This window comes from Chenopodium quinoa, unplaced genomic scaffold, assembly GCF_001683475.1.
Source record: "Chenopodium quinoa cultivar QQ74 unplaced genomic scaffold, ASM168347v1, whole genome shotgun sequence".
In the NCBI taxonomy this organism is placed as follows: Eukaryota; Viridiplantae; Streptophyta; class Magnoliopsida; order Caryophyllales; family Amaranthaceae; genus Chenopodium; species Chenopodium quinoa.
In genome coordinates, this window is record NW_018742381.1 from 752243 (window position 1) to 766218 (window position 13976).

Here is a 13976-nt window from a genome sequence, read left to right on the forward strand (position 1 = left end):
CTCATCCGCATCTGCATCTGGTATAACTCTGCTGCTCTCCCCTGTTTGTATGCCTCGAAATTCCTCATCAGACGGAATAAACGGGTCTTCCAACAGAGCAGATGCTGAAGGTCTTTCATATAATTTAGCCAGACACCTGTTAATGAAGTGCTTAATCTCATCATCTGTCACCTCTTCTAGCGCAGCAGGCATTACACGCCTTTTAATACACGACTGAATCTCAGCGCGATTCCTGCATTCACTGTAAATTTTTTCTCTACTCGTCATCTGAAGTATACACATCCCGAAAGAATATATGTCAGCCACCTCACAATAGTTCAACGTGTAACCCTTTGGTATATTGTACTCTGGTGCCTTGTACTCTGGTGTACCAGCATACGGCGGTTTATCAGCATTCTCTTCAAGCCTTATCGCGACACCAAATTCTCCTAGCTTAATCTCGCCTGTATTCCCATCAATAAAGATGTTTTCGAGGCTAAGATCACGGTGCATAATCGGCGGGTTTTGACTGTGAAGATATTCCAAAGCTAAAAGAATCTGTTTACACCATCTCCTGACTACTTGCTTATTACCAACAAGACCATGTTTCAAACTGTAATCCCTTAAATTCTCTGAATAAAAAGGCTCAGTAATCATATGAAATGTCTTCAGGGAATCATCAGGCCAAAAACGGTATCATTTTATTATATTTTCATGTTGTAACGACTGCAACAATTTAGGCTCATCACAAATATCTTTAAAATTTATATTCTTCTTGATATCTTCTTCTGTTGCAAGTCCTAAGACTATCTTACACCAATTAATTTGTATACCAGTAGCTTGATCAATTCCTCCATAGACTATTTTCTTGGAGTTGGGGTGTGATATGATGTTACGGTACCTTTCGTATCGCCCCGTGGAATCTGTCTCTACAACATCGCGTCGTAGCATTGCTTGTGAACTCGAACCCAACATGGCTATTGGCTACTGATGAAGTAGTGATTAACAGCAGAACAGAACAGAAACAGAGATTTCTGAGGATTTTTGTTGATGAAAGTAGTATTTCTGAAAATGTTGCTATAATAATGAAGAAAATGTAGAGTGCTTGAAAAATGATTTGTAACGGTAGGTTGATATTTATAAGTGTAGGTTGGTTGTTACATGGAATTAAAGATTTATCCAAACGGATTTTTCTTCTTTAGTCTGAGAGTTTGTTAGGACAGTTAGTTAAGTCGGTTATCAAGAAATGAAATTAACCTTTCTTGATTTTTATTTAATAAATTTTCTTTAATTTGTTTGGCTTTTTTGCTGCCTTGACTAATTTGATTTGTAAAGAGAAAGAAGTTGGTTATGTCAGTAATTTAAAACAAAGGAGTATAAATTTTAAAGGAAAAATTGTCAAAAAAAAACCTTTTAAAAGCACCATTTTGCCGAAAAAAAAACTTTTTAAAAGCTTTTTGGTTAAAAAAAACCACCACGTTCTTTTTTTTTTGCGAGAGGAAACCTATTCCTTTAGTCACCCTCTAATTAACTTAATTAAACTCTAATTTTTCTTATTTCTTCTAATTAACCTATAACCCACCAAATTATTAAATAATTAGATTTTTTATATATAAAAAAAATATAATAAAAAAACCACCACCCCTCCCCTTCCTCCTCCCTTTCCCTCTCCCATGGCAGCAACCCCCCTCCCTCATCGGACCCGCTGCCCAGATCCCCCACCCCCGGCGACCTCCTCCACCGCCAAACGACCCTTCCTTTCCCCCTTATCACCGCGGCGACAAGTCGACAACCACCTCCTTGATTTTGAAAAACCCTGGAAAAGGTTTATAATTTTGTGCATCTTGCTTGTAATTGATGCTTGTTTTGGCTTTGATTATGTATGTATGTGATGCTCAGGTGATTTAGAAGCAAATTACAATTGTTTTGGACTTGATTTGAGCATGTTTAAGTAGATTACAACCAAAAAATTGAAGGGTGGTGGTGGTTGTTAACGGAGATAAGGGAAAAAGGGAGGGTCAACCGGCGGTGAAGGTAGGTTGCCGGAGGTGGGGGGGCTGGGCGGTGGGTCCGATGGGTGAGGGGGTTGCTGCCAGGGGAGGGGGAAAGGGAGGAAGAAGGGGAAGGGGAAGGGGTGCTTGGTTGGTTGCAGGGGTGGTGTTTTTTTGATATATAAATTAAATCTAATTATTTAGTAATTGGGTGGGTTAGAGGTTAATTAGAAGAAATGAGAGCAAATTAGAGTCTAATTAAGTTAATTAGAGGGTGATTAAGGAAATAGGTTTCCTCTTGCAAAAAAAGTGACGTGGTGGTTTTTTTAACCAAAAAGCTTTTAAAAGGTTTTTTTTTTTTTTTTTCGCAAAATGGTGCTTTTAAAAAAAAAATTCTGACAAATTTTCCAATTTTAAATGATATATACATAAATATGTTTGAACTCAAATGTGTATAAAAAGTTGTATAAAATTTCAAATGAGACAAATAAAAATGAATGATTGAAGGGATATTCTCAATGGTAACCCCCAACTTTTACTACGTACTAACGGTGACCTCCCTTTTTTTCAATTATACAAAATGACTTAAATTAAAATTTTCATCTCACTCAAAACCTTATTTCATTAAATATATTATTCATTAAATATATTAACTATGGTTAGATTTATATTTAAAAAATAATAATAAAAAAAAATTAACCCAACCACCAACCTTCCTCCTTCCTTTCTCTTTCCTCCATCCTTGCTCCTCTTCCATAATTTCAGGCAGCCCCTCCACCACCATAATCCGGCAACCCCTCCCCTCCTTCCTTTCTCTTTCCTTCCTCCTTCCTCCCTTTCCTTTCCCTTTCCTCTTCTTCTTGCCTTCACCCTCCATTAATACCGACCGAAACACTCCCCCCTAAGTGGATTGCTAAACATCGCCTACAAACTACCAACTAAAGCCCACAAATTTACATTGAATTGACAATATTGCCCTTGACCCAAAAAAAAAAAGAAACACTCTCTCATCACCAAAAAAAAAAAAACGAACCCACTTTCATTGTACGTTTTTTTTAAAAAAAAATTCAAAGTACGGCAATGTCGAGGCCGCAAGGCAAGGAATTAGCGGCGGCGGCGACGGAGGTCTCACGGTGGAAAGGTAGGTTTTTTTTTTCCAAAAAAAAAGAAAAAAATTAAAAATCGTCGTGGTGGTGGCGGCACATGGGGAGGAAGCCACAACGATGGTGGTGGCGCCAGAAGCAGACGCCAGAACCACGGCCATGGCGCCTGGGTTGGACGCCGCCGCCACGGATCTAGCGTCTGGATCTGGCGCCGCCACTACCGGTGTGGCGTCCTCCCTATGTGCCGCCACCACCGGCGTGGCGTGAAACCCATGCGCCCCTTTTTTTTTATTTTTTTTGAAAATCGGATTTTTTTTTTGTTTTTTTAAGTTATTTTTTTTAAAATTAGAGTTTTGTTTTGGTTTTTTTGTTTTTTTAAGTTTTTTTTTTGAAAATCAGATTTTCTTTATTTTGTTTATTTTTTTGAAAATCATTATTTTTTTTAATTTTGTTTTTTTGTTGTTTTCAGTAATTTATTTTGAAATTAAAATTTTGTTTGTGTTTTATGTTTTTTTCAATTTTGTCGTATTTTTTTAACGTTTATACTTCCTTTACATTTCTTTGTATGTTTGTTTTGTACATTTTTTTTTATATTTGTTATTGCAATTTGTTAGTATGTTTTTCTGTTTAGTTGATATATTTTCGTTTAGTTTTTTTTTTTTTTTTTAATTTTGCTTTTATGTTTATATAAATTTTGTATGTGTTGGTATTTTTTTCTTCATTTGTGTATATTTTATTCTGTAATTTATTTTAAGTGTTCTGTTAATTTCTTTTTCAGGTTACTTTGCTAGTATTTTTTTAGTTCATTTGATTTAGTTTTTGATAGTTATTTTTCTTATATTTTTTTTAATGTGTATACATTTTTTAATTTTTTGAAGGTGTCGCATCTTCACCATGGTGCGGGGAAGAATCTAGACCTTATTAGAAGTGGAAACTACTCGATGGAGAGTTCGGGGCCCAGACATCTTAGATCCCGTGGTATTTCGGCTTCGGCTCGTAGAGAACGGGTTCACCATCGGGATGAGGATGAAGATGATGATGATGAAGAGGAGGAGGAGGAGGGCGCATATGAGGATGTGGACGATGGGAGTGGACCATATGATGATTACGGTCCATTCAGTCAGAGGTTAGATGACATGTACGAGACGCATAGGGTAGATGTGCGTAAGGGTAGGGATGGTAGGTTTGTGAGTAGATCTGTTACATCATCTGCGTCCACTGTGTCTGGGGCAAGCAGAAAACGGTCGAGGGCCGTTAATGATTCTTGGGTGGTTAAGGGTGCGGTGCCTGGGGGGCGTGTAGACGGGAGTGTGGTTCCTAGCTTTCTAGGACACATAGCTACCCGTATCTGGGAGGACCGGGAGAGGGGTTTGGTGACGGGCATTTTGAAATGCCAAACCCGGAAAAAGACTTGCAGCGTTTTGAGCAGATGGGCTGAGGCTTGGCCGGTGGAGAGCGAGATGTTCGACCGACTGCAGGGCACTAGGGTGAATCACCTTCCTGCCACCATGCACGATAAGATTGATTGGACGTTGATCACGGCTTTCGTTGAGCGATGGCAGCCGGATACGAACTCTTTCCACCTTCCATTCGGTGAGATGACGATCATGTTGCATGACGTCAAGGCCATTCTTGGGGTTCGCGCAGAGGTTAAACGCCATTCTGTTGTGACTGATGCGGATCAGGCAGATTTGCTGGCGGAGCTGTTGGCGGTGGACAGGGTTGCGCTGTACACCAGGGCGCTTGGTGTTTGGGACCACGGCGGTGTGAAGATCGCATCCGTCTTGCAGCGTTGTTTGCACCCCGGTGCTCGTAGGACGCACGATGCACAGCTGGCTGCTTATGTTTTTCTTCTCCTCGGGTGTACCTTGTTTCCGGATAAGAGCGGAAACAAGCTCATGCAGGCCACGCGACATAGTTGATGCGTGTGAGCCCGACAGTGTTGGTCAGTTTTCTTGGGGTTTGGCTACGTTGGCGTATCTGTACCGCCAACTAGGATTTTCGAGTCGGGCTGACGCGGAAGGTATCACTGGATGTCTGACTTTATTGTAGACCTGGATATACGAGTATTTTCTTGCATTTCGACCACACCGTGACCCGGTTCCTATTGGTGATGGGATGCCCCGTGCCTGTGCGTGGAGTCCGCGATTGGAGAAGAAGTCCGTTGACCGCCTCCGATCGATACGGTTATCGCTTGACAGGATGTCCCCCTTAGAGGTAAAGTGCATAAATTATTTCTAAATTTGTACTGTAATGCATTTATTATATGAATCTTACTAATTTGAAAATTTTTGTGCAGGTGAACTGGATGCCTTTCAGCCAGAACCCTAGTAATAGTGTACCCAGGACCCTCTACACGGGACTCATACAGTATTGTGAAATCATGGAGGCGTACATGCCTGAGCGCTGTCTTCGCAAGCTTGGATTCGTCCAAGTTGTCCCTCCTCCACCGGCATGGCCGAGTAAGGCGGTCCGATGTGCATCGTCGAAGGAGTACGTCGTCCAATGGCCGGATAGCAAGATTGCCACGTGGGAGCAGTTCCCGATGGTTGCCCGCTTATGGACTGCGGAGCTGCAGAGGCCGCCTACTGGGTGCTTCCCATGTCTGACCAGCACTACATGGAATGGTACAACCGGTATTCGCACCCGAGGTTGATTAAAGACCTCGATCATGGCAACCACGCCGATGATCATGATATGCCACCGCCAACTGCCGTAGATGCGGTATGTCTGAACAAAAATTTTGTTGTTGCCTTTTTTTAAAGTTTTATATATCGTTATTCAATTTCATGTTTTTTTTTTTGTGTAGTGGATGGGAAAGATAATGCAAGGCGTACAAAAACTCTCCCTAGAGAAGGACATCATGAGTGCAGCAGGGAGAGCTGTTGTTGATGAGTTGGAACAGACCCTTGCGCATTGGGAGTCGGCGGCAAAGAGGGATTACTGATGTTTATGGCATTTTGTTTGTTGAACATTTTTTACATTATCATATTAGTTTGTGAAATAGGACATTATCTTTGTAGTTTGCAAAATTTAATACAATCGTTTTAGATTTTAACATTTAAAATTATCGTTTTAGTTTTTAACATTTGAAATTATCGTTTTAGTTTTTAACAATTGAGATTATCGTTTTAGTTTTTAACATTTAAAATTATCGTTTTAGTTTTTAACATTTGAAATTATCGTTTTATTGTATAACATTTGACATTATCTTTTTACTGTGGAACGCGCAAAGTATGCATGTAACATATAAATGTAGTCAACAGTACAGTACGAGGATAATAAGCAACGCAAAAATAAGGTTACATAGAAATAGTGTACCAATGAAAAACTAAAAAGCTGCTAGGGTGTTCCATTTATGGATCCGGTCATGATACAACGCATCCCAACCCTCTACGCTTGCTGTGCGAATGTCGTACCATCGAGGTATGATCGGTGGGACAGGAAAATCGGATGACAGGTCTAGTCGGATGAAATGTTTGTATGACGACCCAAGAAATGCAATAGCTAACTCTCTGACCGGTGTAGTGACAATCTCACGCGAAGACCAAGGGAGAACCGTTGTACAAGGATAATAAGCTCGACTATGCAATCCCAGCCCGAAATGCATTACTGCGCACTTGTAAATGTTTGCAACGACAAAGAGATCTAGTGGCGCGTCGAAATAGTGATTTAGACCGCAAGGTCCTCCTCCCCACCGGATACGCCGCAGAGCACTATCCAAGCGGTCCTGGTACACATGACGATAAACATCTCGGTTAGAGGCAATTTCACTATACATCAACTGACGCACTAAACCGTAGTTGTCTTCGCCCATATGAAACACATCAGCCACGACCCGTAATCCGCAGTTACCATCTCCAACTACTTCATTCCAGCCGTCCAAGTATGACATGATGATGTTAGGTATCCTATCCTTGTATGGAAACTGGTCAATATCAAATCAACCTGTTGAACATATCATTAAACACAGTGAACAAGTCAACAGTAAACTCAAAACCATTATAAAACGTAAATTAAAGTAAGCTATTGTACCAGTGTCGGGCATATTCACAGACGAAGATGACTGGCTACGACTGGATGACGATGTACGACCACGACCACGACCACGACCACGAATGTACTCAAACGCGCTCCTGTTCCGCCGTTGGCGACCTTTAGGTCGCTCGACCCCTTCAGGTTCCTCGTGATCTAAGCAGGCTGTGTTGAACATGTCATACAGTACGTGAGTAACATCAGAATAATGGAAGGATGACTAGAGGACACTCGGTCATACATCGAACGAAACTGCTCCAACTCCTCCTGTTCGCGGTCGACCGTCTTTGTATCTGCATGCTCACCAATAACGAGCGTCTGCCAGAATGGATGAACATGATCAACGTGTAACGACGTCCTATCTTGGGTAATTACGTGGTGAATGGTGCATGCGCAAGGTAATCCATGAGTTACTGATATAGCACATCCACACCGAACATCAACTTCATCCGCCAACTCCCTCATCCTGTTGTGCTCGGCCAGAATCAACCCCAAGCAGTAGTGTGACACACGCCCATGTAGAATCTTAAATATGAAATGGCTATACATCGTACCATGTCGACGCCTAGAGTCCTCCAGAGAATTCCTGATGCCATTCTTCTGAGTTTCAATTGCCTTGTTTATTCTCTCGAACAGTGTATCCTAAGCAGCGGTGGAAGAATCAGTCCAGTCCTTCGTAACTCTATGAGCACTCTCAACTCTGCATGTTGTAGTGTTTCCAAAATGAAGTACTTAGTTTGTCCAATATTTGACAAACTTTTCACTGTGAGGTACCCACTGCTGCATCACATAGTTTATCAGCGCCGGACACCATTGGTACGAATCCCTGAAGTTAGCCAAGGCTCGATCGTACTCTGCCTCCACTTGCAGGATCTTCCGCTACTTACCATTTACCAATCTCTCTGCACTTTCCAAATTCTTGTTGAAAAGGTTGTAGGGTTTCACTTTCACATAGTTGTTGATGTGCCATGTGCATAATAAGTGCTTCTATTCTGGAAACAGCTCTGCTATGGGGTGCAAAGAGACCTCCCTCACAATCACTGACGATCGCTGATGGCTGAACATTAGGGCCGATGAAGTTTCTCAGCTTCTCCAAGACCCAATGATAACTCGCAGCCGTCTCATCCTTGATGACTGCATGACCAATAAGAAAGTTATGATTCGTTGGAGTCATCCCAATCATCTCAACCAGTGGGAACCTGTACTTGTTTGTCTTGTACGTTGAATCGATCAAAATCACAGATGACCAAGACTTGATCATATCAGCACAATCAGGATGCACAAGGAATAGATGAGTCACCTCCGCTGTATCTTCATCAGAATCATACCAGAACAGGTAACCACGTGTTTGTGCCTGGTGTAGAAGCTGTTGTATAAGGTTCCTTCCCTCTGACCGTTCAAACATCAGTTGTTGTTTGACGTTGTAGATGTGTCTTCGGTTTGGCTGGTCTTCAGGAAATTTCTCTAGCACAGATGCTAATATTTTAGCAGGCTTCACTTGAGCATCACTCATTTCTTTGACAACCAATTTTGCAGCAGGACTTAAGTCGCTCAATTGTCGATGACCCACTTCATATACTATCATCTCATAGTTGTGATACCCCCATTTGGAGTAACCCTTCACTTCCCAACCTTCACGACTCTCTAGTTGCCGAACCTTTACTCTGAACTCACACCCACAACCTTTCCGCTTTGTATCAAACCGAGTGGATGTACTGAAATCTCTTTCTTCTCTTTTGCGATAACGGTCGCATCTCAAAATGCGATCCATTCTACCATCTCATTGAGATTTATGACTTGTTACAACCAAGCAAAAACACTAAGTAATTGCAACCTGTTTAGCCAAATCAATCGCTTGTTGAGCATCTTCGAAGGGACCATCATGTACAAATATCCCACTGTAATCATTTCCGTCTCCACCATAATCCTGCATCAATTAGATATTATATTTAAATACATTTAATTATGTAAAGCGTAAATTAACACAAAATTAAAAACATAATTATCTATAACAATATTCATACACATACAAAATTAAAACATAATCATTTATAAAAGTATTCATACACATACAGAATTAAAACATAATTATGTGTAAAAGTATTCATACACAAACAAAATTAAAACATAATTAATTTTTTTGTAAATTATTAACACAAATCTAATTTCCACATACAAAATTATAAAATAAATTTATTAGCAAATAAGTAAAACATTATTTCAAGTTATACATTTTTTTTACAATTTAAATTTCTCAAATTTATTAAAAAAACAAAAAAAATTAAAATCTAATTTCCACTTACAAAATTATAAAATAAATTTATTAACAAATATTTAAAACATAATTACAAATAAAACACTTTCTTTTTTTTTAAACAATTTCCATTTATCAAATTTATAAAAAAAAAACAAAAAAAAGGCAGTGGCGCCTGGCAGGACGCCGCCACGGTGGGAGTGGCGCCTGGCCAGGACGCCAGCACTGTGGGAGTGACGCCTAGCCTGGAAGCCACCACCACGGTTTCGGCGTCCTGGCCAGGCGCCATCCCCACGGTGTCGGCGTCCTAGCCCAGGCGCCACCGCCATGGCACCGGCGTCCTGACCATGCGCCCCAACCATGACGGTGGTGGTCCATGCTCACGCCTCCGACGATGTTTTACCTCGTTTTGCTGCGACGACGACGGCTCTTCGGCGTCCCTCGACTCTCCGGTCTCCCGCGGGGACCCAGTACGACTCCACATTTTCCGATGTTAGAATTTTTCGTTTTTTGGTAAGATTTCACAAATGGGCAAAAGAGTCAAACCAAGTGTCTTTTTTAATTCGATTTTTCAATGTCAGAATTTTTCGTTTTTGGTAAGATTTCACAAATGACCAAAACTGTCAAACCAAGTGTCTTTTTTAATTTGATTTTTCGATGTCATAATTTTTCGTTTTGGGTAAGAAATCACAAATGGGCAAAAGTGTCAAACCAAGTATATTTTGCGGGCTTTATGTAGTAATTTGTGGGCGATGTTTGACAAATCCCCCACCTAAACACCTCTCCCCTTCCCCGCCTGCCGGAACGTAGTCCCACCGTTCCCCCGACCTCGAAAACCGCCGATCCATGAATACGACCTAGGTAAGATTAATTTGGTTAGAATCATTTTGATTGATATTGAAATAAAGTAATTCGAATAAATTAAGTGTAATTTGATTCAAAATATTGCAATACGATTCAATAATTTGCATTAAAAATATCGATTGAATTATATCGCTAAAACTAAAACTTTGAAGTTTTGTTTAATTCACCTAAATTTCGAATCAAAAAACTGTAATTGATGAATTTTATGATTGAATTTTAACTACAGTTTAATTGAATGCAATTAGATTGAAAAATTCACCCGAAACAAATTATTATAGGAGAAGAAAATATCAACAGCCCACCTGGATGGTGCAGTGGCTTGGCGGTGAAACGGAATGTATGACAGTATAGCGGTGCTGTGGTGGCGACCCCTCTCCCCTTTCCCCTGCTCAAAACGACCCCAGGATCCAGAACCGGCTCCCTAAGTCTAACGGCTGCGATTTTATGGTGGTAATGGATTAATGGTGGAGATTGATGGTGATGATGATCATTGAAGCAGCCAAGCCGAAATGGAAGAGGTAGCAGGGGATGGTCGCGGCGGGTTAAGGAGGAAAGGGAGGGGGCTGGGTTAGACGGAGTAGGGGAGGGGGCTGGGTTGGACGGAGTAGGGGAGGGGGCTGGCCGGAAAGGTGGAAAGGGAGGGGACCTGGGTTGGCCGGAATCAATGGGGGATTGGGATTAATTTTTTTAATTTTTCTTTTTATAAAAAAAATATAAATATAACCATAGTTAATATTTAATGAAATAAGGTTATGAGTGGGATGAAATTTTTTACTAAAGTCATTTTGTATAATCCAAAATAAAGGGGTTTATCATTGGTGCGTAGCAAAAGTTAGGGGTTACCATTGAGAATATCCTATTATTTGAAATATTGAGTGAAGGGTGTAAAATTTAAATCGAAAAAAGGTGCATTTGGCAAGAAATATTATACCAAATAAAACGGAGTGGGAGAGAGAATAATTGGAGAAAATCTAGTGAAGTCTAACCCACTACTCACAAAGTTTGATCATTTATTCTACAATTTTTTAGGAGAAATAAGTTGCAATGAACGAAAAATCAAATGGATAGCAAAATCGTTTACATTCCCATCAATTGAAAAAATATCTAAGCCTGCATAACTTCATTGCTACTAGTTGGTTTGCTTGGCTAACTTGTCTTTTGCGGCTTCAGGACATTATACATTTCGTCTTTAGCGAATCCCCATTGTCAAGTAAAGTGAAGCACTCCACAAATTACACATTTTTCAAACAGAATGCCTTCTTCATCAAACATTGATCTTCTATATTTCAAATTATATTAGGCCATTTAATGTATTGCAATCTCTGAGGAACCATCTTGGCAAGCACAAGCACGGAACATCCCAGTACTATTGAATGGCATAGCGATCTCTCCTGTAGCTGATACAGCAATCAGCCCAAAAGTGCCTTCTGGGTCACCATTTTTCACAACATAATCTGCTGCTTCTTTCAAAGAAACACCTTTATATTCCATAAGTGCAGCCACATGTCGTGCAACAGTACCACGTATGATGGCTTCCCCTTTCCCAGTGGCAGAGACAGCACAATAAGTGTTGGCATACGTGCCTGCTCCAATGATTGGGGTGTCTCCAATCCTTCCAGCCATCTTGTTGACAACGCCCCCTGTAGAGGTTGCAGTAGCCAAGTTGCCATTGCCATCAACTGCAACACATCCAACTGTGCCTAACTGGCTGTCACCACTCACTTCGTGTGTTTCCACTTTCACTTCTTTCTCGATGGACTGAGTGTAGTCTAGCTACAAAAACAAGTACCATTCATAGATCATTGAACTGAAAGTAATGATGCTGACTAGCAAAATGCACAAACTAAATGCACAAATGATTGGAAGACTAGCAAAATGCACAAACTATTTTCTCAATTGATACTGTTAACATGATTGAAAGAGTAGCAAAATGCACAAACTATTTTTTCAATTGATATAGTTAACATGATTGGAAGACTAGCAAAATGCACAAACTAAAAGTACTCATAGCATATACCCTCAAAAATATCATACATTGTTTTTTTTTAAAAAAAAGAAAAAGGGGGTAAAATCAAACCATTAGAACAACAATAATAATTTCATATTTATTCCCTTTTTCCACAATACGTATTATGTGATGCAACCAATTTACTAGAAATATTTTGGCAAATTACCACAAAGTGAGAATTTCCTGTTTATGTTTTCAAGTATGCAGCTTCATATCCAAAGAGACATGATTATACCTGCACTCTGTTTGCTTCTTTATCTTGTTTGAGCCTTTCAACATTTGCCGGAGTGATAAAATGACTTGGTTTCTGAGTTTCAACGCCCTGCTTAAAAAGAAATTAATCAGTATGTATAATATTGCAAGTTTGCAACACGACAGTATTCCATATGAAGACAGTTGATCAAATATAATGACAGCTGACCTCAATAGCTACTTTAAATCACAATATTTTCAATCGAAACATTCAACAGTCAAGAACAGATGCAAGACATGGGTTCACCCAAAAAAAAAAAGCCTGATAAAAAAATTTGGCCATTAAAAAGAAGGGATGCACTCACTTGTTCTCTAGCAAATGCCTCTGCCCCTTCAAATGCAAGATATATATGCGGCGTCTTCTCCATGACTAGCCGTGCAAGAGAAATGGCATTCACAACAGTTTTGAGACCAGAAACAGCACCACATTTCTTGGTGTTACCATCCATAATACACGCTTCCATTTCAACAGAGCCATCAGCGGTCAAGACCGAACCCAGGCCAGCATTGAAGAGTGGATGGTTTTCTAGTTCACGTACCTGTTAAGGTCACAAACTTTTATTATTCTCAGTTCTGTACCAAGTAAATAGACAATCATGGGATCAATTTACTGCATAATAAAAAGATGTTCATCATCTGATAACAGAAAGCAATGTCTATTTCAAGTTAATAATTCACTTGACGACTCAAATTGAAGTAATCTTATATACTCCGTAATTAAACAATCTTAAATACTTGTGCATTCGTACTTAGTACACTCTAGTGTCTAGTCGATATTGTTCCAATTCCTCTTAGTTTAGAATTGACACAATTTAACTAAAATACTCACGGATTAACGGCAAAGCTAATCATTCCAATCTTTTCTCCTAAAAAAAGAAAACCATAAATCAAAAGAATATTTAATAGGTGACACCAATATCCCAATATTTTAAAATAGTAAACGTGACTATTAATTCTGAACACATGACTTAGAAACATAATCAATCAAGCAAGCAACACCCAAGAAAGCATACTCCGTATAGAAAAATTACCACAAGTTCGACGACATCAAGGGGAGAGCGGCCAACTTTAAGAGCGGTGACACCAATATCAAGACAATGTTTGAGGGCTTCTTCACGAGCTTGTCGTTTATCAGCAGGAAGATCAAGAGGGATGTCACCTGCTCCTCCATGCAAAGCTATTGCCCACCCCATCACTTTCTCTCTCCTCTTTTTTTCTGGGTTTCCTAATTAACAAGGTTTTCAAATGATCAAGGTTTGGTGTAGTTGAGCAGTTAGCACACACTACTCATATGATCGTGAAATCCGGTGTCCAATTATTGCTTAATTAATTAAATGGTGTTAGATAATGGTTAGGTAGGCAAAATTGGCCCATTAGCTCAGCTGGTTAGAGCGTCGTGCTAATAACGCGAAGGTCGCAGGTTCGAGACCTGCATGGGCCACTTTTTTAGCATATCCTAGATCTAGGACTAGGCTTAAGGCTTGTCATTG

General features: G+C 40.0%; 1 protein-coding gene and 1 non-coding gene across 2 annotated transcripts; one reads left to right on the forward strand and one right to left on the reverse strand.

Annotated features, from left to right (window-relative positions):
- Positions 1-11186: 11186 nt before the first annotated feature.
- On the reverse strand, positions 11187-13762 carry LOC110697930 (isoaspartyl peptidase/L-asparaginase 1-like). The gene is made up of 4 exons (XM_021875339.1): positions 13518-13762; positions 12792-13025; positions 12470-12556; positions 11187-11999 (listed from the first exon to the last, which is right to left on the reverse strand). Exons 1-4 carry the CDS (start codon positions 13677-13679, stop codon positions 11532-11534), a joined length of 951 nt encoding a protein of 316 aa, XP_021731031.1. The 5' UTR covers positions 13680-13762; the 3' UTR covers positions 11187-11531.
- Positions 13763-13853: 91 nt separating this feature from the next.
- On the forward strand, positions 13854-13927 carry TRNAI-AAU. Its single transcript has one exon. It is a non-coding gene; the product is annotated as a tRNA-Ile (tRNA).
- Positions 13928-13976: the final 49 nt, after the last annotated feature.

Excerpts from the sequence above, each read along its gene's own strand:
- LOC110697930 (XM_021875339.1), bottom strand. The coding sequence starts at position 13,679 with ATGGGGTGGGCAATAGCTTTGCATGGAGGAGCAGGTGACATCCCTCTT. Across the intron at positions 13,026-13,517 it reads TTGATGTCGTCGAACTTGTG|GTACGTGAACTAGAAAACCA; the intron begins GTAATTTTTCTA and ends TGACCTTAACAG. Across the intron at positions 12,000-12,469 it reads AAGAAGCAAACAGAGTGCAG|CTAGACTACACTCAGTCCAT; the intron begins GTATAATCATGT and ends TTGTTTTTGTAG.